General features: G+C 38.1%; 1 protein-coding gene and 1 long non-coding RNA gene across 2 annotated transcripts in view; one reads left to right on the top strand and one right to left on the bottom strand.

The window, feature by feature from the left end:
- Positions 1-19,621, top strand: part of LOC130095638 (transcription factor COE1) — a 116,566-nt gene extending 96,945 nt beyond the window's left edge. The window contains 5 exon segments of the mRNA XM_056262370.1: positions 11,435-11,500; positions 12,285-12,459; positions 15,272-15,454; positions 17,677-17,892; positions 19,024-19,621. Of these exon segments, the coding sequence (XP_056118345.1) occupies positions 11,435-11,500; positions 12,285-12,459; positions 15,272-15,454; positions 17,677-17,892; positions 19,024-19,055 (672 nt within the window). The 3' untranslated portion in view covers positions 19,056-19,621.
- Positions 19,622-20,382: 761 nt separating this feature from the next.
- LOC130095635 (uncharacterized) lies at positions 20,383-21,747 on the bottom strand. The gene is made up of 2 exons (XR_008808142.1): positions 21,338-21,747; positions 20,383-21,306 (listed from the first exon to the last, which is right to left on the bottom strand). It is a non-coding gene; the product is annotated as an uncharacterized LOC130095635 (long non-coding RNA).
- Positions 21,748-26,766: the final 5,019 nt, after the last annotated feature.

Here is a 26,766-nt window from a genome sequence, read left to right as displayed (position 1 = left end):
TTTTTGGCTCGGTCTATTTTTTTTATTTGTGTATAACAATGCACAGAGTTTGACTGTGAATTTTGCATTTACTTGACTCCTTCCAAAATCCTGATCGGATCTGCAGTGTGTGTGCCAGTGATTGCCCCAGCATTTAGAAACCCCAGCTGTGTTTGTCTGCGACGACCTTTGCTGGGGCCAGGCATGTATCAGGTTTATCTATAATTTCATTTCCAGTCCCAAGGTTTGGCCGTGAGCACACACCTCTCCGTCCAGATAGATCATGAATATGGACGTGATTCAGGACGCTCCTCTGTCCCGCATGCAGCTGCGTTTCTCTCTGGCATACGGGACACACGTTCCTGGCAGTCCCAGGTTACCGCGAGGTTAACGACCTGTGAGATTCTCTCAAAAGGACACCTGGATTATGGTGTTTCTTATGAACTCAGATTGGTGGTCTCTCTTAGCAAATGAGTCTGCTTCCAACACAAGACAATCAAATGCACATTAAATTAAACGAAAAGTCCTGCTGTTTGCATGTTGAAATGAGCTTTCTGCTCAGTCAGAGATGTACTTTATGTACATGTGGTAGCTCTCTGAAGCCCTGGACAAAAGTATGGAGACTGGGGCTAGTTGTCACACTTTTTACTTAAGTGAATATTTTTAAACGTCAATTTCTATATGGATGTTAATCTTGATCCTAAAAAGCTATTGAACATTACAACTATGATTGCCCAGGAAAAACTTCTGTGACAACATGCCCCATTAGCAGGTCATATTGGTTCATACTGAGTTCTCAGGCAGTTCTCAGTTACACTATACAGTATGTGGTAACTTTGATTAACAATTTGATTAACAGGCATAAATCAGCATATTTTAGGATTTCAGCTTAAATTAAACAGCAAAGTAATTATGAAACAAAAAATTAATAAATTAGAAAAAAAAAACAGTATGTAAAATGTAACAGACAAATATCAAGCCATTGTTTTGGTCAGCAGATATTTAAATGAATAAAGTCCATAAAGTACAACAACATGTGACTTGCTAATTTCAATTGACAAAAAATTGATGAAAAAAAACAACATAAAAAGCTACTTTTAAAGTAAATACATTTGTGCAGTTTTAGCTTATTCAGATATTGCTTGCGTGACAACTAGCCCCGGTCTCCCTTTTAAGCCCTGTTTATACTTCCTTAAGAGGAAGCATGTTATTGACTTCCTTTGCCTTGTCATGTTGGTGCATTTTACTTTATCAGTTGCTCTTTATTAGCACGATAAGCTTGTGGATGTGTGTGTGCGTGTGCGTGCGTGAAAGTTGTAATGTTGTATGTATGTGTTTGTGGTGGACCTCTGCTCACCAGGCTCAGTGTGTGTGTGTGTGTGTGTGTGTGTGTGTGTGTGTGTGTGTGTGTGTGTGTGTGTGTGTGTGTGTGTGTGATTTATCATTGTTAGGGGACCTGTCGGATGGCTTGCTCTCCCGGGTCAGCTGATCTGCTCTCGCCGGGCGCTTGAGAACCATCCTCCCATAATTGAGCCCCTGGAAAGAAAGCAAGGGGAAAACAGGAGGACGAAAAGATAGGAGGAAGATAGAAACAGGCTTGTTCGGGAGACAGCCTTCAGGGCTAGAGAGCCGAGAGCCGGGCCAATCTAAAGTCAAACAGACTCACCTTGTTACCTGTGCTGAATGAACTATAGAGCTTCTGAACAACTCCTCGTGACCCATTCACCCACATACACTTAACACACACACACACACACACACACAGAGACAGCAGGGGGCCAGGAGTGTTGAGATGGTTTCATGCTGTGATGCTGGGCTGTGGAGTTCTGTGAAAAGGAAAAGGAGAGGAACACAGCATCTTGATGCACCGTAACACGTGCTCTCTGCCTTTTGGCAGGTAGAGTGAAGAGATTAACATGCAGACATGAATCCAGCTCATCCAGAACACCTCTCAGGGGAAGGAGCCGCTCGCACGCCTCCCTGAGCGAATCTCTCGTAGAGTCCGAACCCTTCCCGGCCTGTCTCTTAAAAAGAAAGGTTCCAATTAGAAGCGAAAGGAGTTTTACAGACATTTGTTCAACAAAGAAAGAACTTTTTTGTAACGATGTTCTCAGGCAGTTTGATGTTGGGGATGAATCAGAACAAACGGTAGCACTTAATTTGACTTTTTACAGTAATTACAATAACTGGGTAATAACTAGGTATTAAACCTGAACCTAAACCAACTCATAGTTGAACCTAAACTTAACTCCCATATAGTTACCTTATATTACCCAGTAGTTCTTAGGTAAGTACACTGTAAGTACATAAGTGCACGTACTGTAAAATAAAGTGTAACCGAACAAACTGTATTATCTGTTACTTGGTAAAATGGTTTGGCCCAGTGTTTATTTACAGTGTAATTTTAGTATTATGTATATATTATTAATAATATTTTGAATTAGCTTTATTTTTATATTTTCAGTTTACATTTTGATTTTAGTTTAATTTAGTACTTTAAAAAAAATATTCAACTATCAAATTATTACTATATAGCCTAGGTCTGATTTATTTTTATTTCCATTTTAGTTCCGTTTATTTATTTTCAGTTAGTTATGTTAGTGTTTTAACTTCATTTAGTTACCAAGGCAACATTGTTTTTAGTTTTTCATACGATATTTATATTTTATTTATTTTTATTCAGCTTTATTTTTAATTTACAAAAATGTTGTTAATAGTTTTAGTTGTAGTTAATAATAATAAATCTTGTTTGTTCCATGCATATAAATGCATGTAAAAAACTGCAAGACGTTTTGACGTGTTGGCATTTGCGCTAAGGGTGCCCAGAGGCTATTTGGGTTGCGAGACAAAGCTCAGAAGATTGTGTTTACCAAATAGCATAACATCATATAATTTGAATCCTGAAAAACATAATATCATTTAATAAAAAATAAAAAAAATTAGTGTCTCAAGAGCCATATAGCCATCTCAAGATCCTTTGAATTTTTTATATATATATATATATATAGCGTCCTATAAAGCTGCAAACAATTTAGCAAAAGTTATTTTTCAGAGTATATGTAGGAACCGGGGGTGATGGAGTGGGCAGATTCCTCCAGTCGCTGACCCTGCAGAGGATCACTCACAGTCCTCTTGGTAGCACAAGAGACACTCTTGCCTCGTCCTTAACCTGTGATGCAAGGGACCCTCCATAAGATCCCATCACCTGATCCCCAACATTACCTGGGGCTCCCGGGTGAGGAAGAGAGGGTGTCGAATTGGGGCTCTGCTAAGAAAGACCACCACCCTAGAGTAATAAAGATCACAGGATGACTAATTGTATGCCTGGCAGGCGGCAGATCTTTACACCTCGACAGTCAGCTAATAAGACAAAAGGCCCAGCGCCTGTCTCTCCCAGGGCCGGGTGGCACACCTCTGGAGCCCAGACTGGGGTCAGGTGCTCAGGCCGACCGGCTGTAATCATCAGCGGGTCTACTCGAGGGCAACTGCCACCTTATCAATCATTGATTGCATTTCATTAGGGGTTCAACAGAGTGAGTATTGAGCCTCCGAGTGATATTGAGGTTATAGAGCAGCTTGACTACAGGGAACGCAGTGCTGATTTGTGCTGGCAGACATTTGAGAGGAATGTGCCGGACTTTTTTGTTTTGGCTGAGAAAATGTGATGTGAAATACTTTGTAGAGATGTGTGAGGGGAACGTGTGTAGAGTAGCCACAGGTCGTTCTGTAGACGCCACATAAATAATGAAGCAATGCTAAGTCCACAGAGCAGAACTGTACAGTTTATTCACCTCGTGGCTGTTTGAAGTCATTTTATATATCTTTCTCCTTTTTCTCTGTTTCTGCATGCCTCACTTTCTTATGTTTCTCAAATAATCTTTTGATATTTTACAGGCTCACCAAAATAGTTTAGTTTTACATTTATACATTTATTAACTTTTTTTTTATCCAAAGCAACTTGCAAATATGAGGAATACAGCAAAGCTATGAAAAAACTATATTATTATTAATACTATTTTAATTTATTCATTTAAATCATAAAACATTTTTACAGTGCACTTAAAAACGTTTTCACTAGTACTGAATGATACAGCTCAGGGACACATTCAAACAAAAATACATTTTGCCTTATTATTATTATTATTATTAATCGTAGCTGCTGCAGTATAACAATAAAAAAATTTAAACATTTTTTTACGTTGCTCGTGTTGCTGACTAGCCCATGAAAAAGAGGCCACCCCAAAGTCTTGATGATAGTCTGGTCCTTAAATTTGCCACATATCTCTTATGCTTCACTGTAAGTCTATAGGATTTGTTTTAGGGATGGCCCGATACCATTTTTTTCAAACCGATACGAGTACGAGTATTTACATTTGTGTACTTGCCGATACCGAGTACCGATACCGATATTTCTACCGCAAAAGTAATAGGCTCCCAGAAAGAAGACGACTATTTTAGAACACAGGTTAGAAGACTGTTTTTATTTTCTTCTCTGCTTGTTTTAACAAGTCTAAAAAATAAATAAAAATTAGTAAAATAATAAATGTATTAACACACAAACCGCTGTTAATTTAACATAAAAGCAAGCAGGCTACTGCGTGCATGGTCTGGCATGACTGAATGCGCGCAAAGTGCGCTCCCTTAATAAATCCTAAAAGCTGACAGTTCATCGCGATCTCACACATCTCTGTTATTATCAATGAAGCTGACTGCACAATCAATCTTTCATAATATCCACACTTTGTTTGTTATAATTAGAGGATTTGCCAGCATGCAGAATTCAGCACTGAACAAAAAAGTCCGTTTTTGAGCGGTGAGGGGAGTCTATCTTAAATGCTTCTGATTGGCCATTGCGTTCCAGAAATCAACACATATGTCTGTGATTGGCTACATCGCTCAACGCTGTAACCATGTTATGAATAGAAACTCTGTCCTGTAAATCGTTTCTATTTTGTTGTAGTTGTTCTTGTTGCTTTTCTGCAAGAGATTAAGAAAAATCTTTTAGTTTTTATGTTTTATTCATAGATATTTCTAGTTTGCGGGAGTCCCGCGAATCGTTTTATTCTCCCGTAACCCGCACACACAGAGTGAGTGCATTACCGCCCGCGCGCGCGCTCGGCCATCAGATCTATGATGCGTCTTCAGATGTTTAATTAGATTGCTGGTGTTAAACGATGTACTTTCTTTCCCTCCTCTCGACACCTTAGCTGAACATAACTCACAGTCTGCCTTGCTGTTGTCATCATCCCTTATCTTGAAATGAGCCCAAACCGCCGACATTAGCCTATACTTTCCTATGCCTCAGTTCACCTCGACAAAGCACTCGCGGCGGCCAGTTTCGTTTTGCAAAATGTACGTGGTATCGGTGCGTGGTATCGGCGAATTTTTATGAGTACGAGTACGAGTATATTAGGACAGTATCGGCCCGATCCCCGATGCCAGTATCGGTATCGGGCCATCCCTAATTTGTTTTTATTGTCCATTTAATAATATAAAATCTGATCACTTACAAGCCTCAAGATGACTTAAGTCTATACACTGTAAAAAGTGATTTTTCATTAAAAAAAAAATGTTACTTGCCATTTCTTTGTAATTATTTGTAAAATTTACTATTTTCAAAATAAATCCTTCAATATTTTTTTTTACTGAGGGTTTGGCATTTAATAAAATCTCTAAACCAAAGTAAGGGAGAAATTTACCGCTAAACCGTAAATCGTACTTGAATTTTTTATAATTACTTTATCCAAATAGTACAAGTTCGTATTACATTATTTGTACATTATGTAAACACAGAACATACAGACTACTAATTCTGTGCGTGATTGTTGTTTTGTTTAATGCAAGAATGTTGTATTTGTCAATGTGTGTGAAGATGTGAATAGTTAAGCACGAGTAAATGTGTGTGTGTGTTTTACGGAAATGCTTGTGTGTGCGTTCATGTTGTGCCAAAGGGCCCGTGGCAGGGTGTCGTAGCCAGCGAGCATCAGAGACATTAACTAACTTCTGTTTTATAATGGAGATTAATGAACTGAGCCGGGCCAGAGGGAAGACAGGACAGGAGAGGAGAGCAAAGGAGAAAGAGGGTATGAAAAAGAAAGAGAGGGAGCGAGATGAGGGGTGTGCTGCCAGTGCAAGGCTGTGTTGGTGACAGATTGCCCACTGGGTGTGGATGGCAGAGCACTGTTGAACCAGGGACATGTTGGGCGGCTGGGGCCGGACACGGGGAACTGCAGCGGGGAGGCGGCCTGGAACAAGAGCCCCATACCTGGACAGCATCAGGCACGAGAGCAGGGGACAACCAAACCACAGAGACACGTACAGATGGGCAGAGAGAGGGAGGGAGGACTCATAAAGAAACACCCACAGGAACAGTGTACGAGAGAGAGACCACAAGACGTACAGTAAAACAAGAAATACTTTATGAACAGGTGCACGCACACACACACACACTTAAAACACTGCACTCATAAGCACACGCTTTACGCTAATAGATGCATAAAACTGAGTGCTATAACAATAATGCAAAACAATACAATAATCAGAAAGAGCTTTAGTTTGCTTGCTCACACAATTTTTCCCAGTGCACGCATATAAATACAACAATACACATAATTAAAGAATTAAAATATGAAATAGTATAAAGACAGTTTGGTTAAGCCAAAATAGACCAATTTTATGTATAATATACAGTAGTATACTATAAAAATGATGTATACTGCAAAAAAGGATATGATCAATAAGTTATGACAACATGTGTTTACCGTATACATTGCTTTAACTCATCAAATAAGTTGACCAATTTTCAAGTTATACAAGATTTAACTCATTTTTTAGTCAGTTTAATGTAAAGTTGATTGTACTTTAAACGTTAAGGCAGCAACTTTTTTTATTACAAGATATTGCACTAAACAGTGGGGGTATATAAATATGTATTGTTCATATACTAAATTAATACATATTAAAAAAGATGTTGTTACCTTAAATATTATTTTTTCTACCTGATTTGACATTTAAAATAAATTTTGTTGCTGTATCTTAATTAAATAAGGTTGATTTTGTCATATTAAATAAAATATTTGGTTTTAATGTTTGTTTATCTGTTTAACATTTTTACAGTGCAATAAAAACACGTTTTTAATAACAATGAACTATACACCCTGGACAGACATTCAGATTACATATAGGCCTATCTCTTATTATTATATTATATTATATTATATTATATTATATTATATTATATTATATTATATTATATTATATTATATTATATTATATTATTACAATATTCAAAAAACAGTGAAATTGTTATAATAATAGTTAAATATTCTTTTTGTGTAAATAGTGCACAGGTTATTTCGGGAGGTCTTGTTTTGGGTGTTTTAAAGGTGCTCTCTTGTTCTCGTTCTATTCTAATCATGTCACTTTTTCTATTCGGTTTTGGAGTTTACAAAACGAGTTCCTACTCATCACATTATAACTATTGTAAAGGTTGAATAAACATGTTAAATTGAATAATGCAGGAACAACCGAGCACAAGGTCTCAACTCTCTCTCTCTCTCTCTCTCTCTCTCTCTCTCTCTCTCTCTCTCTCTCTCTCTCTCTCTCTCTCTCTCTCTCTCTCTCTCTCTCTCTCTCTTGCTCGTGTTTGTCATTGACTTGAGCCATCTGTGAGGATCGTTACTGCTCGTTGTTGATTGGCTGAGGAAGGATTGTTAGTTCTAAGGTCATATTTTGTCGTGGGAAATGCAAGTAAATGAGGATGAGGAGGAGGAGGAAGCCTAGTGCCCCCATCTCCATATGCCCCCCGATCCTCTCTTGCATGTGTGTGTGAGCACAACCACGCAAAGAGTCCCAGATGAGCTCTTAAAGTTAAACTCCAAAGGAATATCACAATATTTGGTGGTTTCCTGAGCATGTTTCTGCCTCTCTGCCTGATCTGAAGGCCACTGTTGTTCTTCCTCGTAAATGTAACAGTTTCCACACAGTGTGTTCAGAAACTCCGCCAGAAAGTGTTCAGTTTCAGGGCCTCGTGGCCTGGCATAAAACAGTCACTAAGAGCTGCACTTCACAGATGCAGGCATGACATAGATGTGAGAAACCTGAGAGCTAATGTTCCAGCATGAGCTCTGCTTTTCTGCATGTATTAAGGCATATTTGTTTATTTTAGCTTCATAAGTGTGTATGGTGTGTATTTCTGGCCTTGATGCACTTTTTGGGGACAGACAGTCTAAAAATGTGCCTAGATATAAGAACAATCTGAAAAGCATAGATATAAGAACAATCAAGAACTGTTTTTGTTGATGTATTCATAAAATGAAATGGTTCGTAAATAGTGTCTTTATTCATTTCTAAAAATGCTAAAAGCTTTGTTTTAAGGTTAGGGATCGTTTATAGTTTAATTTACGAACAATACATTGAAAAGTAAGATTTGTGATTTTTACTTACATTTATTTACTTATTACTTATTTGAGAACTAAAGTTCCAGCATGAACTCTGCATGTTTTATTATGAAGTATTAAGGTATATTTGTGTATTTTAGCTTTATTTGTGTGTTTCTAGCCTAGATGCACTTTTTGGGGGAGACAATTTCAGAGAAATGGCCATAGAAATAAGACAAATCTGCGCAAAACCTTTTTCTGTCTAAATCTTCAGAAGATAAAATGGTTCGTAGATAACGTTGTAAAACGTATAAAAGAGTATTTTTTTATACTATTTTTGAAAAGGAACCCCAGATGTCTAAACAACAAATTTCCAAATGTAATAATCAAATGCAACAATAACAATGGTGTAAATAAAATCGGCTAAAGTACACAGCCGTATTAATGATTCATACCCTTGTGTATGCTGGCAACACCAGTACCGTAAAGCTAAGTGTATTTTACTTGATTTTATACCTTTGTAATACACTCAGATTTGTTAATAGGGTTTTCTGCTTTGCGGTCGATACTTGTTTGTAAATATAAGCAACATTTACTTTAATTTCAACATGCTTGAATTGTGTACAAATGTAGAATTAGTGTAATATTTCCAATGTGCGTGTGAGTGTGTGTGTGTGTGTGTGTGTGTACAGACACAGGCTGTTGTTCTCACAGTACAGTAATGATAGGTTTGCCAGCAACCCCAGCTGCCTCTTACCTGGCAACTCTTGAGGGAGAAAAACAACTAGAACTTCCCCTCTCTCTCTCTCTCTCTCTCTCTCTCTCTCTCTCTCTCTCTCTCTCTCTCTCTCTCTCTCTCTCTCTCTCTCTCTCTCTCTCTCTCTCTCTCTCTCTCTCTCTCTCTCTCTCTCTCTCTCTCTCTCTCTCTCTCTCTCTCTCTCTCTCTCTCTGTCTCCTAACATACTCACTCACTCACTCACTCAATTCCACTTTATTTGTGCACATTTCCTTCACTTTGTCTTCTTCTGTCTTCTCTCTGTCCCTCGAGTCTTTTTTCCTTTGTTTTCTTCCAACCCTTTCCCCCTTTGCTCATCTTTCAGCACTGTTTTCTGTCTGCATCTCTCTCTTTCACCTCTCGTCATGAGATTTACAATTACTCTGCTGTTTCCTCTCTTTCTCCTGCTCTCTTTTTTGTCGTTTTATCCTGATTTCATGAACTGCATCTGTAGTTCTTTGGGTCAATCTTTTCTCTCTTTGTCTGTGTTTTACTCTATACTTTCATCTGTCTCTTTCTTTGTTTCCTGTCCTCATACAGCCATGTGAAGTGTGTGTGTGTGTGTGTGTGTAGGGTAGGTTTCAATGTAATACCCCAGGGAGCTCCAGTAGAGGTTGCCATAATACCAGCTCTGGCTTCCTCTGTATCACCTCCACACCTCTCTCTGTCTCTGAATGCTGTGTGTATGAGAGAGAGGAGAGAGAGGGAGAGAGAGAGAGAGAGAGAGAGAGAGAGAGAGAGAGAGAGAGAGAGAGAGAGAGAGAGAGAGAGAGAGAGAGAGAGAGAGAGAGAGAGAGAGAGAGAGAGAGAGAGAGAGAGAGAGAGAGAGAGAGAGAGAGAGAGAGAGAGAGAGAGAGAGAGAGAGAGAGAGAGAGAGAGAGAGAGAGGCTCCTCTTTAGCCTGAACATGGTCGCTCAAATGTTTATTGGCATCAGTGGTTACATGAAGAAATTTTAACATCCACAGTGGAAAAAAAGTTTTTTTTTTTTTTTTTTTTTTTTAATGTTCTTCACAATAAGAAAAAAGTATTATTTTAAGAACTGTTCACTTAAAGGTTCATTGGGGAACTAAAAATGGAACATTAAAATGATCAAATGGGACATTAAAGATCTTTATAATGTTACAAATATTTTATTTTCAAATAAATGCTGTTCCCACAAAAAAAAAAAAAGAAGAAGCAGCACAACTGTTGTCAACATTGATAATAATAAGAAACGTGTATTTAGCATCAAATCAGCATTAGAATGATTTCTGAAGGATCATGTGACACTGAAGATTGGAGTAATGATGCTGAAAATACAGCTTTGCCATCACAGGAATAAATATATTAAAACAGAAAACAGTTATTTTAAATTGCAATAATATGTCACAATATTACTTTTTATGTTCAAACAAATGCAGTCTTGGTGAGCGTAAGAAATAGTTACTGACTCTAAACTTTTGAATGCTATTGTATTTCTAAGCGGGAAAAAAAATGTAGAATTTGTTAGCAGAAAGAAAAGTATTCTATAGAAAAGGTTATATATATATATTATTTTTTTATTATTTTATTTCTGTACAATAACACATACTGATAAGCTCATAAAAACTAATATCAATTAGAAATGACAGAACTTATTGTGACAAGGTAAATAGATAAAACCAATGTGTTGTTCGAAAGTGATGTTTCCACCAGTGAAGTGGAAAGGAGGTGCCCTGGGGCGAAGACAAAATGTAGGAGTGAAAATGTATAGAAGTGAATTAAGTACGGAGCAGAAGCCGTTGTGAAGTGCTCATGTCCTCTCTTGGTTTCAGTTCTCTCAGTGAGACCAGAATGGAGTCTGTGGGCCAGTGGAAACGTGTGACTTACACAGGAACACTACAGGATAACACGCACAAACACACACAGTCACACACGCCGTGTGAAGAATGACAGTGGAGCATATGTGTAGTCTGAAAGGATCGCAGCCCTGGATCACTGCTTGTGTGATTTGGCACAGGTTGAGTGCGTGTATTTGTGTGTACGTGTGTGTGTGACAGGTTGGTGTAAATGAGATTCCGACAGCTTCTTTTTCTGTCCGCCTCATCACATGTTTTGTTTCTCTTTTTGAGCATGGCTTGCTTATATATAGTAAATAACTTTGGGAAAACTTGAAACATAGAGAACATGATTTATTTATTTTATATAGCCTAATTATACTTTTTTATGGTGCTCATTTTTGCTGTGCGGCATTGTTTATGTTTTGAGATGCAAACAGTGCTGATTTACAGTGTCAGAGTTGGAGTATTGGACTAAACGCTGTGTGTTTGTGTGTGTTATTAGGAGGTACTGCTGAAGAGAGCCGCAGACCTGGTGGAGGCACTGTATGGGATGCCTCATAATAATCAGGTATGAAAATCACAAGAAATTACATGATTTTATATGGAGTTAGCTGATTTGTATGTTGTGTGTGTGTAAATAATCAATACTTTTTAAATATTTAGTAATTTTATATATATATATATATATATAGCCTATATAAAGAATAATTAATTTGTGTTTTTATATAGAATTATTATAAATAATTATATTTAAAAACACATTATATTATTATATATTTTTATGAAAAATTAAATATACTTTAAATAATGAATACTATTTAAATATTTTATAGTTATATTTAAGACATATATTTATTATTATTATTATTAAGAATAATTCATATAATGTGTATTTATATAGAATTATTTATAATAACATTTGATGTGAAATATAGTATAAAAGAAAGCGTTACCAATATATCACGAGTTTTATATTTTTAATAATAATTTATGTAACTACTTATATAATTTATGTCTATATTATGTCTTATATAATGATATTTATATATCTTTAAATTTCGATAAGCTGAATGAATTATAATTGTATAATTATTATAGTTTTTAAAAAAAGTATAATAATTATAAAAAAAATATTGTTAAGCTATTTATCATGCTAAAATATGATTCTATTAATATTAATAATAAATCATTTTTTTGTTTAACATTTTTTATTCAAGAGCATTATTGTTTTCTTTTATACTTTTTGCTATGGTTGGAGTCACCATTTAATTTAATATCTTGAAACCCATTTCAACCCTTTCTCTCTCTCCGTCTCTCTCTCTCTCTCTCTCGCTGTTCTCTGTATTGGTCAGGAGATCATTTTAAAGCGAGCTGCAGACCTGACGGAGGCGCTGTACAGCGTGCCGCGGAGCCATAACCAGTTGCCCTCGCTGACAGGCTCCAGCGCTCACTCAGGCATGATGGGAGTTAACTCTTTCAGCAGCCAGCTCGCCGTCAACATCTCTGAGGCCTCACAGGGAGACCAAGGTCAGTGTGTGTGTTGACATGCAGTATTTAAGTCCCGAATCACACATGCACTTCAAAAACTTGTATGTACGGCTGTCAATCTAATCAAATTTACTGCATACATCAATATTTAAAAGTCAATATATTGTTTGTTTTATCTCTATATCATTGAACATGAAGCCCACCACAGCTACAAAAAAAAATAGAATCAAGACTCGATTGAAGGTGGTACTTAATTTACACACAGTTCAAGGGTCATGCTTAATTGTGTTCATATTTTTATCGCACTATTTTCTTTCGAATTCATTTGTCTAATGTGTTGCGTTGACAGCCGTACAAAGTGTTTGACTGGTTCTGATTGAAACATGATTTCATGATTTCTCGAAACTCAAAGCTACTTGACAAACTCAACAGTTAAATTCAGTCACACAGTCTGTCAGTCCGTGTCTGGATCTGTTCATCTGTCTTTTGGTGAGCTTCACACCTAAATACAGCCCCGGACCAGCAGCACTGCACATGACGATCACATGGCTGTGTTTTGGCAGGCCTGTCACCCACAGCACTCAAAACTGCCACTCACACTCACCTGCCCATAGAAACGACACGTTCATCAGAGTGAGTCTGTGTGTGTACACACTCCCTGTCACTCCTGAGAGAAGTGTGAGCCACAGGCTGTGAACGAGCCGAGAGACTCAGAATGACAGCGCTACATGAATCAAACACGTTATTTGCAAATGCAAACGCAGTATATGAGCAAAGCATGCATGCACTTGGGTATGTCTGTGTATTAAAACCAAGATTATAAGCATGGTTTACAATTCTGAGAGATGACAAACACTTAGCGTTCATAAAGCAACGTCATAAAGCATGATATGTTTCTCGAGCATCAAATCAGCATATTAGAATGATTTCTGAAGGATCATGTGACACTGAAGTCTGAGTAATGATGCTGAAAATTCAGCTTTGATATCACATGAAAATTACATTTTAAAATACATGCACATAGTTATTTTAAATTGTAATAATAACTGCTAAAGCATGGTGTCAACATCAAGGTCATGAGTTTGGTTCCACATAAATGGATAAAATGTATACATGATTGGTTAAAGTTGCTTAAAAAGCCACTAAGAAGTTGTTTAAAACATCTGAATTATGTCATTTCTGCACCACTCGTGTCAATAAACAGAACTGCAATCTCCTTTGGACTTGCATGCGTGGATCTCATGCCCTGTGTGTGAGCATTTCCATGCACAAGTGTTTTCAATATCGCAGCGCCGAGCCATGTTTCTCTTCACCCACCAGCTCTGACACTCACAGACAGGAAGTGAGATGAACAGATCACTCTCCTTATATCAGAGAGAGAGAGAGAGAGAGACACACAGGAAGACAGAGGCACTCTCTCTCCCTTGACACTCTCTGCTTTCCCTCCTGCTAGCACTCATCCCGTTCTCCTCTCGTCTGTTTTCCTCATTCACGCAGGAAAGGAACACCTACAGGAATCCATGAGGTCATGGGAAAGGGCCGTTAGCTATTATAAAAATATTGCATTTCATACTTCATGCTCGTATGCAGTGAAACTTCAGCAGGATTTAATTCGGTTAGCCTGCTGCTTTTTCTCGTTCATCCATCAAACTAATTATTGTTTCAAGTTCTAATTAAGTTGCAAACTGATTTACAGAACACACCACCTCTTTTATGCAGCTTATCAACCCACGTAGGTAACGGTTTATTTAGGGAAGTTTTTAGATTAACCAACATCGGCTCTCTGCTAACGAATGATATTTGTATCTTATGATGCAGTTATGTTGCCACTCATGTGACTAAATCATGTTAAAGGGCCGTTGATCTGTTAGACAAAAAATGTCACGATTTTCTGAATTTATTACTTGCTTTCCAGTTTAAAACTATACATTTGCTTTTCTTACTAAATCGAATTGAAATTCATTCCAAATTTAGGGTCAGTAAAAAGAAATAGAAAATTATTGATCAAAGTGACAGTAAAGACATTTGCGATGTTACAAAAATATAATATTTTCAACGAATGCTGTTCTTTTGAACTTTCTATTCATCAAAGAATCCTGAAAAAAACGTATCACGATTTCTCAAAAATATTGAGCAGCACAACCAGTTTTCAAAAATTCAGCATCAGATCAGAATATTAGAATGATTTCTGAAGGATCATGTGACACTGAAGACTGGAGTAATGATGCTGAAAATTCGGCTTTGCTGTTATAGAAATACATTACGTAAACAAACTTGTATTAAAAGAATATGACCTTAATAAGTTTGAAAGTTGAAACAATAGAACGTTGCTTAAAATGGGGGGAAAACGTTCAGTGCACTCTCTATCATATCATATAATTTTTTTTATTTAATTTTTTTGTACTCCTCTGCTTCCTCATCCTAGGTGGTTACTAGGGTTTTTACTTACTGTCTAAAAGAGCTCTCTCTCAAGTCTCGGTGATCTCCATGTCTGTCAATATGGCTCTGCTCCTGTCTCTGACCAACCGCCAGGCGAAAAGAGTCCAAAACACCCAAACGCTGCTGCTTATGGGAACATAGACAAAGCTTTGTTTGACTGTACTGAGTGCTTTCTTAACAGCGGTCGGATATCTTGTTGGTAAATGTTCTCACACTTACCAATGTTTTCCACCCACTAGAAACACAAACCCAGCATGTCACAGACACACACATTATTCCAACTGCAACATCTACAAATCACATCAAGCGTCTTAATAAGCAAACTTAACAAATCCCTGGGCTGACATGGTTCATATTTGAACTTCAAGCTACAAGTGTCCTCCTTAACCTGTCGCTGTGTCTTACGTTCCAGGTTACTCTCGTAACTCAAACAGCGTGTCTCCTCGCGGGTACGTGCCGACCTCCACACCTCAACAGTCCAACTACAACACCATCACCTCCACCATGAACGGATACGGAGCCGGAATGACCAACCTGGGCGTCCCTGGATCCCCGAGTTTCCTCAACGGATCCGCCGCCAACTCTCCTTACGCAAGTGAGTGTCCTGTTGGTCAGCTAACAGATCCTGAAATGTGTATTGGGCTTCTTAACTAGTTTAACCAGCGAGACTTTCCACTTTCAGTTAGCCTCACTAGCTAGGCTACACTCTTAAAAATAAAGGTTCCAAAAGGGGGTTTGGGTGCACAATTTTGTGTTCCAAACCATTTTGGGTTCCCAAAGAACCTTTGAGTGGACAGTTCTTTTCTTAAGGCCTGTTCACACCTATAATGATAACTATAATTATCTACATCCTGTTTATTAGCGTGCAGTGCAGTTATGTCACCTGCCGCTTTAAATGCTCGAGTGCTTTAAAGTCAGGTGGAGGCCAATTGGCAGTCAATTGGCTGTTTTTAATCACTCATCAGCTTGAAAAAAAAACGTTCTGAAAATGATTCCAATAATATTGTTCCTCTGTGTCATTATCGTTATAGCTGTGGTGTGGACTTCCCTATTATATGGCAATGATTATTAAAACTTTATACAGGGTTCGCACAAGGTCCTTGATGTGTTTGAATTAAGCTTGTAAAAGGCCTGCAATACCTGGAAAAGTCTTGTTTTGTTAAAAAGTGCTTGACAAAAAGGAATGTATGTATGAGGTTTGCACACCTGAGAACGAATATAGATTTTGGAAATGGCATTAAATTTAATTCAGCGATATGCACTATATTCTCCATATGCAGTGTTCAAACCACCCTAATTTGACTGAAAAGCAACCAACCACAGCTCACTTTTTTTTTTTACGGGTATTTAAGGCCGGGTTAAAAACTAAGAACTGCACTTTTGTGCTGGAATGGTTTAACTGGGAAACTTAAAAAAGATAAATGTTTAATTTGAATGATGTATTTTGAAGGTATTTGCAATAAGAGAAAACACATTTCAGGAGTTTGAATTCCTACAATGAAGAAGTTTAGTTTTAGTTTTGATCGCAGTCTTTAGTCTGAAGAACATTTTAATAATCTGAAGAACCTTTTTTCCACTATAAAGAGCCTTTTGAGCAATGGATATTCTATGGATGATCTACATGGGACCATCAATACCAATAAAGAACCTTTATTTTTTAAGAGTGTAGACTGATTCATCAACTACAACAAACCAGCCAGGATATGTTAGATACTGATTGTTTCAGCAGGGTTGTTGTTAACTCATCAGTGTATGTTTAGGATTCTGAATGGTTGTCTAAATTCAACTGTTGTGAGTCTAAAAAGTTTGTGATTTTTGGATATCACAACAGGCATGTTTGGTCTCAACTCAGCCAGCGTCTTAATTCTGATCTGACATGCTAAGGTTGTTTGCTTGTCTGCGTGTTCTGTGAGGGAAAGGTTATTGTCTGTCTGCTGTTCCATGCACTGTGAAAGTCTCCATCCGAACTAACTCCACGAACACTCATATTTTTTCATCTCCTTTCATGTCTAACACATTAACGACTCCTCCATGCCTCTCACTCACTCCGTCACACGTTCGCTTTCTCGCTGCGGTCAGGATAGTGAGCTTTCTGTCTGCACTTTCATGTAAATACGTCTGCTGCTACTGTATTTTTTTTTTTGTGGGGGGAATCACAATGCTGGAGGCCTGACAATTACAAATGAGGTTTATATACTGAAGACTGTTCATATATTCGATATATAGCAGCTGTATTTTGTGTGATTGGCACTTGTTTGGCAGGCCGAGCTTTGCGCAAAGCTGTTTCGGGGCAGGTTTGCTTTCCATTCATTATAAAAATGGGAAACAAGTTGGCAAGGGTTTTCAATTGGAATTTCATTGAAGAAAATTCATTGTGGGTTTTACTCCAGTTTGGTGAGCAAGCTCAAGCTTTCTGCTCAAGATTCAGCGCCAAGACCATTGGCTTTTATTACCTGTCTTTCTCTCAAAGCATGCAGATGACCGCATATTAGATGTCCTGATAATATCGTCTATTGGAATGCTTTACGTATACGTGTGTCAATAAAAGAAAGCAGCTCTCATGTTGATGCTTCAGCAAAAGTGTGGTTTGGCAGTCAAATGTGGACTACTTTGACATAAATATTCTTCAAGAGTTCTAAGTTATGGATCAACTTTGCAATGCAGGTGTAGCACACGGTTTCATTCCCATAATACCTCACTCTGCCATAGCCCCTCCCCTTCAATTAACCCTCTAACAATCGGCATGACCCACCTCATAAATCTCATCTTTGTGTGTGCGGGTGTGTGTGTGTGTCTCTGTGTGTGTGTCTGTTTCAGTCACCCCCTCAAGTCCTCTATTGGAGCACCATGCCTCCTCTTCCTCCTCCTCTTCATGCATCCCTACTTCCATCTCTCTGTCTGCGGGCCCTTTCTCATTCTCTCCTGTCCATATGATCTCTGCAGTCAAACAGAAGAGCGCCTTCGCGCCTGTCGTCCGGCCACAGACCTCCCCGCCCCCCACCTGCACCAGCACCAATGGGAGCAGCCTACAGGGTGAGCACCCCACCCCACTCCTGACTCTGAGCCAATCAGGAAACAAGACCCTCCTCTAGAATGTGTCAACTAAAACAAATGGCACTACATTTTTGAGGACAAAGTTGATCCATAACTTTCTACTTTTTACTTAAATTGGTTGCATTTACAGCAAAAAAAAAAATGCTTTAGTTTTTCATGCAGGTGGTGATGTCTGTTGGGGCAAATTAGTGTAAAATAGTATCAAAATTACTTCAGAGTTGTATGGAGTCAATAACTTATTCATAAAAGATCACTTCTCATGTTACTTGCATGTTATGAGCCCCTAAAACTTTCTTATATTCTCAAAATGTTACAATATGACTGCAGATCAGTTTGTACTAAGGAAACTCTTAACTTTAAACTGTTAAACTATAGAAATGTTAGCTTAGCTAAAAATATTACACACTCCAGACTGACTGTGGAATGAGCTGCACTATTGACCCGTAATAACCATAATTGTATGGTTCAATAGGTCATACACTGCAAAAAAAAAAAAAAAAATTATAACTAATGATTTTCTGTCCCAATACAAATATCTAAACATTCTTAAATCACGATACCTTTTCTTGGGAAGAAAAATGACTTGTGATTTTAAGTCTTGCTTTCTTAAAAATTGACAACAAAAATTTAGTTTTTTATAAAAGATTTTTTTTTTTCTGACGCCATTGGCAGATCATTGTCCTTGACAAAACATAAACTCACTTAATTTTGAGAATTTGTTCAGAAAAAAAGACTTAGACTTAGACTAAGCCAGGACTCGGCGTTAGTTAAATAAGGACATTTAATTAGATTTTATAAACGTGCCTTAGAAAAAACAATTACTGGTGTGCATCTTGAGACAAAACAAGGGCACTGACATTTTAAGATATGTCAGTGCAAGTTGTTTTCAGTTAAGCATACATTTTAGTCTGGGACTAGACTTAAGCCTTAAGTTAATTAATATCCTAAGTCAAATGTATCTTGATTTAAGAATGTTTGGATGTTTGTACTAAAAAACAAGACTGAGTAAGAGAATCATTGTTTTGCAGTGTATATCCAAGTCAAATAGATCATATCTGTTGAACCGTCTCTATTTTGGTCGACTAACCTCTTGTTGTTTTTCTCTTCCAGCTATGGCGGGTCTGATTGTCCCTCCCATGTGAAGAGGAACCTGATCTTCCTCTAAGGCTTCATTGAGCCCACAACAAACTCACTGGCTCACCAAATCTGTCTGCCACTCCCTTATTGAACATCACCAGTCCTACGAGGAGCTGCCCGAAAAGAACATCTACACCTGGATCACTAAAAAAAAAATATATATATATATGAAAATGTCCCATGTCCTGAAATGTCAATAGATGTGTTTGTTTTGCCCTCTACGACTTCATCCTTGGAGACTCTGAGAACGCCGTACCGTGTGGCATTTCGAGCAGGACAATAAAAGCTGGATAATATCGCAATGTGAACGAGAAGCCGAGGTTTTGATATGTCCACGACCGTAGGGGCTTCTTTGCATGGCTGATGTTGTCTATAAACTGGTTCCTCTCTGTTCGTTTCATATTGTATGTCTGTCCTGTTTCCACTGTGAGAAGAGAGACGCCACTCATCCAGATGGGACTGCCACAGCTCAAAACCAGTCGGAAACGATTCATCCCTATTTACAAAATGCAATGTCTTTGGTTTTTAACATCAAGCTGATTTTATTCCCATCCGCTTTTGTTTGAAACCATCAGAGTGGTGCACAAAGACGAAATGATCCCAGACTGAAAACCGTGATATATAGCAATGATCAGGATGATGGATGTCAGCCGTTTTTTCCTCATACTGTTTCTGTAGTTCCAGTGTAGTTCCAGGTGTGTGGATAGGTAGATTTAAGCCAGAAATGCTTTCTGCAGTTTTAATCACATTTAGGTACCAGACTTATTGTTGAACTTCTTATTGTGCTTTTTTGTATGTATTTATAAAGTTCGTTTCGGGATTTCTTTGGTGAGTTAGGCCTGAATAATAGTATCAAATATCTGTCAACACATTTGATGTCTTAATACCTTTTAGATATTGTAAAAAGAGTGAAAAATAAAAGGGATTACACTTTTTTTTGTAAAAACAAAAACAACAATGACAAAAAAAAAAAGAGGTCTGGACATGACCAGGACACCTGTTTTTTTTAAAGCAGGGTGTAAAACTTCACCACTTTTGTAAAAAAAACAACAAAAAACAAATCGACAAAACATTTTTTCAATCGTATATTTAATGTTTTCTTTTTGCTAAAAGCATTTGTGTTCTTGTTCCTCCTCTTGTCTTGTGTGTTCTTGTGAAACGTGTATGATCATAGTTATTTCCTAATGCACTATTTTTGTTGGGGCACTTACAAGAGCTATGTATCTTAGCAAGCAGAAGAAAATAATAATGATAATAAAAAAGAACAAAAAAAGAGAAAAACTTATACAAATATGCACCAGTATGTTTTCAGATGAATTTTTTTTTTTTGGGGGGATTACTCTTTGCTTTGGTCATTATAGCTAAAATCGTTCATCATGTGATTTTGTTGATGTTTCTAAAATGTTTCCATAATACTTCTCTGTCCTTGTTGAGGTTTATTTTACATTAGAAATTCGTTGTTTCGCCACACTGCATCGACTGGTGAAATGTCAAAATTTCTATGCTGTCATATCTAATGTGCCACATGATTATTGTATCACATGTCCAGAAATGGACAGTTTCAGAGATGTCCAAACCTGTTGAAACGGAGCACATTTTGACGTGGAACCATTCAGTGAGGTCAGTGTGGCTAGTGATATTGTTACTGTTGCGCACACATGCACAAGTTATGCAATCTGTATTTAAATGCAAATCGCTATCCACATTTCAGTGGATTAGCTGTGAAATTAAATATTGGAAGGAGATATAATGATGCCTTAAAATAGGATGTGCTCCAACATTCCAAATCAAAAATCAAGAAAAAAAAAGTCTAAGTCTGTGATATGATGCATTAAAAATGGCAATTTTCACAGTAGAGAAAATGTGGAAAATCATTGAGGAAATATGACTGAGGTGATCAACATATTGCAGGTTGTCATCTTCATGAAGGTGGTTTCTTTGGTTGGACACGACCAAATATCACTAACTGTGAGCACTTGAAAACGACGTAAAATTTTAATATTGCAGTCATGTTTTTTTTTTTTTCCTATTTTCTTGAAGTATGTGAAGGTGTGTGTTTGCAAAGATGACATGTGAAAGAAATAGTGGTTTCTGAAGACCTCTTTTAATTTCACAGGTGACCTAATTACTTCATATTCGTCCTTTTGGGGTTTAGACATAAATGGGGTAAAGAAAATACAATTTGACAGTGCCCTATTATACTACAACAGCTGAATTCAATCTCAAAGTTCACATGAAAACATCTCAGAGATCCAGCTTGGCTGGACAGAGTCAAACACACACACACACACACACACACGTCCATCCATTTCACCCATGCATTGAGTTTCCTAATAGCTTGTGAAAGGTTTTTTGTCATAGATGTAGAGAGCTGGCTTCTGCTTTCTTTCACAAACCCTGTTTTCTTTGGAAATGTTGAACTCAAAGTGAAATGAAGAAAGGTACTGCATCTTTGTGAAATATGAAATATTATATCAAAATATATCAAAGCACAATGTTTACTTAATGTCTTTAGAATTCAGATAGGGAGATGTATTCTACTTTCCTTTTTTCTCTCTGACCATGCTGTAAATAAATGCATGTTTTTTTTCAGATTTTTTTTCCCTGTGATCCCGTGCTTTTTGTACAGAAACAGAAAAATAAAGATTACATTTGGCTTGAAAGCATTTTGTTAAGCGTCTTTATAACGTGAAAAGCACAGCCTCTTTTTCACTTTCACAATGTTTTAAAACATCAACAGTCCATCGAGTTATAAAAGTCACTTTTTATGCTGTGCTTCTCAGCATGGGGTGGACCATCTCAGGCCAGAAATCTCCAGCTCCGCTCCAAACTTCACAGCGAGGCTCATCCTTCCAAGGTCTCGACCTTTTGGTCTCCTCCGCCTGCCAGCACTGCTCAGTTGATGGGATATATTTTTGAAACCTTATCCAAAGACCACATTAAATTTTTTTCAAGAGTTTTGGCCCTCAACCCCAACGCGCTGAACCTGCATAAAGACACATTGACCCATGCAGATCAGAATCAATCATTCCTGAAATCACTCCAGCGCAGTAATTTTCCTGAGCTCTCTGCTTGGATAGGACAGAATGAGGGAGATATTCAGAACGTGATTTGTGCTCATGTCAAGGAAATATCTGAGACATGAAGCTGGTGGCCTTTTGATTACCTCAAGAGTTTGACAGTCTCACAAATTGCACAGTCGACACTGGCTAGTTTACGGCATGTCTGTCTACACCTAAAGTCAGTCTTACTAGCTATCCACTATATCTCAGAGCAGAAGTTTAATGGAAAAGTAGAAGAGAGAACACAGTGCAAAAAAGAATCATTTGGCAGTGTTTTCAAGTATAAATCCAACAAAACTGAAAGGTTTATGCTTGCAATGAAATAAGAAAAAAAACAAACAATTGTACACATTTACATGTATTGGTGGCTTCAATGCATGATTCAATTATGCATGTGTACAAGGGAGAACCGTCATGTTAATGTGAGCATGCTCAGTGTAACTGCATCAGCGTGTGTTTTTGCACATCTACAGTGAAGAGTCAGCAGCGGGTCATTTGAAGTCTTGTATCTTTATCTTCTGGGTCCTCACAGCCTTTGATGCCATTGGGCAGCAGAGCTTGTATCAAAGCTTTAGCTCATAAACAGGAAATCTGCCTGGTATCTCCAGAACGTGTGGGAGGATCAGAGCTCCGTCTATCTCTCAGTCCATGCTGCCGAGACCAGACTCCACAAGCCTGAATGAGCACATCTCCAGCACTACCATGACCCTCCTATTGTTGCTCAATGAATATCCACTTGTCTGTTTGTGAGTGGGAGAATGTCGTTCCTCAAAGATGCAAGGCTGCTATCAGAGTCTGAGTTTTCCCATGGAGAGTTTTGTTTCACTGCCATCCATACGTCAGCCCTACGATAACAGTTCCACGCTTCCAATACCTCCACAAAGAAATGACTGGTGCAGCCACATGACGGACATCTTGCGTAATCCCTGCTACAGACTGTGCGATTACGGCAACGCTATAAGATCGTTACAAATCACACTGTACGACATGGATGAAGATTGTACAATGATGAAACCTATTGAATCGTAGGCTACGACGCAAGTTAGAATTGAAGAATAAAATGTAATCAGCATGTGCTAGTGGTAAACAAATAGAGCAAGATGAATCCACTTTGGCAATTGTGGTTTTTAATGTACGCTAAAAAAAGAAGAAGGGAAAGAGGAGAATATGGACACGGTCTTGGCTAGGGAAAAGAGGCCAACTTGGCAAGCCAATTTTGCAAATGGAGCTTTAAGTAAGTATAGGGATTTTTTCACGTTGATCAATACGCCATTTCATGTTGTATTTTTATTGGCTAGTCAGTAGACGTAGGTCATAGCAGCAAACACACTTGAGATTATCATGCTAATCTGACACTTTCTGAAACTGTCAGAAAAAACTTTGGTCGCAAGGTCGTGACAACGGCCGTCTTTGAATTTCTCTAAATGTACGACGTTGGGCCAACTTTTTGGAGCCACGACCACGGAAAATCGCTAAGATTGGTCAAATTGTGTCTGGGACAGCCCAAAATCATACAGTGTACCAGGCATAAAGGGGAAACATTTAGAGCTGGTTTGTCAAAGCTTGAAACCACCAGCCACACCTGACAGTTTTAGGGCAAGACTCCCGTTTCATATTCTTGTTTGATGGATATTTCAGAAGAAAAATGGGGCTTTAGTTGAATATGAAAACAAGTAAAGAGTTTGTGGTAAGTGAGTGAGAGACACTGGTTTGTATTTGTTTCGCATGACCCTAAAAGAATAGCTCGCTCTAAAAAGTCATCGTTCAACAAAATAATTTATTCAGTTAAGAAGTAGAAATACAAATGAGTGTGTGTGTGTGAGAAAACATTTGACTGATAATGTACCTTTTCCATTTTTATATTTTATATGTTGTTCCCCAATGTGCCCCTAATATGTACAAATAATACAAGAAATCGTTCTCAAAGACTTCCTTTCCAGGTGTGTGGGTGAGTCAGAGAACTCAATGCCATGAAGTCACTCCTCAAGTACGGCCCATCTGTGTATCAGCCACCCTGACAAGTAAGGAATGGCCGTGCTTCCTGTGTCCTGATGATGTCGTAGTGACAGTGCAGGCCCGCCGTTGCTTCTGCGAGGGGTTGGGCAGCAGTAAAACGGGCCCAGAGGACTGACAGGGAACTGTAAGTCATCTTAAACAGGAAGTGCATGAGGCCTCAGCCTATGATGACATAGGATCCCTCCACCAACTCTGCACAGTTCACAAGGTGCATAAATCACCCGTGCAAAAGTTCACCTCCAGCCAGGGAAGCCACGATCGCTGAAGGAGCTCTGGAAAGATCACATCGGCCCATCAAAACCATGTGTTGCGCTATGGTCGGCTCTCGTCTGAAGGAGAACCTATTTAGGCGTATCTCCCGCTGTTGGTTGCGGTTCCCTCCCGGATTTGACGATTGTGTTACAGCGTGGCACAAGCAAATGGCCTCTGCAGGTGTGAGTTATTGAGAAGTGATCCATCATTCTTGTCAAAGCCAATCTCGGTTTTGATCGTGAGATACGCTTAAATGTTTGTTAGGGCCACTAGCAAAGAGAATTCCATATACGGAGCAGGAATGGGAAAGATCTCACGCTGACATCCATGGGTCACGCGGTGATCTAACGTAAGAGGAATTGACGTGGTTTGATTCAGTTGATGTGCGTTTGCTTATAAAGTGAGACATGCATTGCTGAACACTTGTTACTTGCTCTTCCTCCACCTGTCATTGAGTATGACAAGTGTTACCGGATGGCTCTCGATGAATACTGCTTTAAAGATGCATGTCTTTCACAGCCAAGGTGGATGCAAAAATCACCTCAGAATAACTGTTCAAACCAAATCAGTTTGCCGCTGTAGAAGAGAAAATCTCACTTTAATTAGGAGGCTTATAACTGCGTGTGACCGCAGCGGCGTTTCTTCCCAGTTAGTCCCTCCTTCCTGTCATCACCTCCGCCTAAAACCACACCTCATTCTCTCACCACGATCTCTCCATTTTGAAACTGCTCGCGGTATCAGCTGAAGAAATATTATCATTTCCGTTGCCAATCGGACCTTGTGTGGCCCTGAAGCGAGAGGGCCGTGTGGAGAGTGTGACCGGGTCACCGAGACGAAGTGTCGCTGGATGTGGTTGCTCTGCTGGGGAAGAAGCGCTGTCGCACCCCCCTTGGCGGGAAACTCGATCCTAGCGGCTAAGAGGCAAGCTGGAGAAAGCCCCATCACTCCTGCAACATCCCAGAGAGCTTGCGTCCCGGGAACCCTGCTTGTGTTGAAAGAAGAATAACATCCCTTGTTTTGTTTTGGTATTCGTTTTTTTTCTTTTTTAGACGGCCTTCGTTCATTCGAAGACAACCTCGGCGTAAAACGCCTCCTTGAGAAAACAGGGAAAAAAAGTACACTTTACACCTGTTTCCTTTTTTCATCTGTCTTCATTATTCTGTAGGAGGCAGGATGTTTGGTTTGGCTGCGACCTGCCTCATGACTTAATCCCTGGGTGCTATTGTTAAATTTTCGAGAAAAAGAATGAAAACCAAATGTGGTGTGGGACCGAGGATTGAGTTTCAAGCCTGCGCTTTAACAATGTAATATTTCCAGCCGTGCAGGCCAAATAATTCACTTATATTTCTCTTGTAATATTATGCCAAACATGAGATCTTTACTTTGTCAAATCTGGTAAATATCAAACCCACGATATCAATAGGAAAACAGTTTTAATAAGCATTCCCAGAAGAGGTCGGAGGAACACCTCTCACCTGGAAGCGATTAACGGGACAGGAAATGGAGGCAGAGAGTGAGTGCTTCCCAATAACGCCAACCCCTGAAGAACAAAAATATGCAGAATCATCATAAACCATTATCTGAGAGCAGATACAATCGCTGCAGACATCTGGGGCACAAACTAATTATTTATACAGTAAATATATTTAATCTTCATAAGTTGCAAACGCCCAGTGAAACAAAAACAAATAAACATTACTATACTTTTACATAGAATAATTTTAGTAAATTTAACAACAGAATTTAACATTGAGATTTTATTAAAATTCGTTTTTTTGTACCAGTATTTTTATAGTTAACTAAAACGATATTCTATAATTCAAATAAAGCTGAAATAAAATAAAATATAAATATTAGAAGATGAAAGGCTTAAAATTAAAACAAATTAAAAATGTAGCTTTGGCAACTAAATGAAATTATATGTTTAAGTTGAAGTACTAAAATGACTTAAAAAAATAAAGCATAATATAAATGAAAAAAAGTGACAAAAGCATGTATAATATAAATATAATAGAATTTTTAATATATAATAAAAAATAATATAAGTTAAAACAAAATTCAAAAAATATATATATGATACTAATAAGAGTATTGTGTATATAAAAATGGTCATCTCATAATTTAATCATTCCAATTATATTTTAAGTCAAGTTGGTTGCATTAATGTATGCAATGTTCATCTTTGAGTTCGATTTTAAAGTACAAAACAGACTAAAGTAGTCCAAGAAATTATATATTTTACAGTACCATTATATCCATTATATTTATATTCATATATATATCCATGATATACTGTACATCCAGTACAGGTTGAAATGTTAAGGGACCAAGTTGCCATCCCAGATTTTGTAGTAAATGTAACAGGAAATGTATTAAAAATCCGTTC

This window comes from Rhinichthys klamathensis, unplaced genomic scaffold, assembly GCF_029890125.1.
Source record: "Rhinichthys klamathensis goyatoka isolate OS25496 unplaced genomic scaffold, OSU_Roscu_1.1 h1tg000192l_1, whole genome shotgun sequence".
In the NCBI taxonomy this organism is placed as follows: Eukaryota; Metazoa; Chordata; class Actinopteri; order Cypriniformes; family Leuciscidae; genus Rhinichthys; species Rhinichthys klamathensis.
The sequence above is the reverse complement of the archived record's forward strand: the minus strand, read 5'-3'. Positions and strand labels throughout refer to the sequence as shown.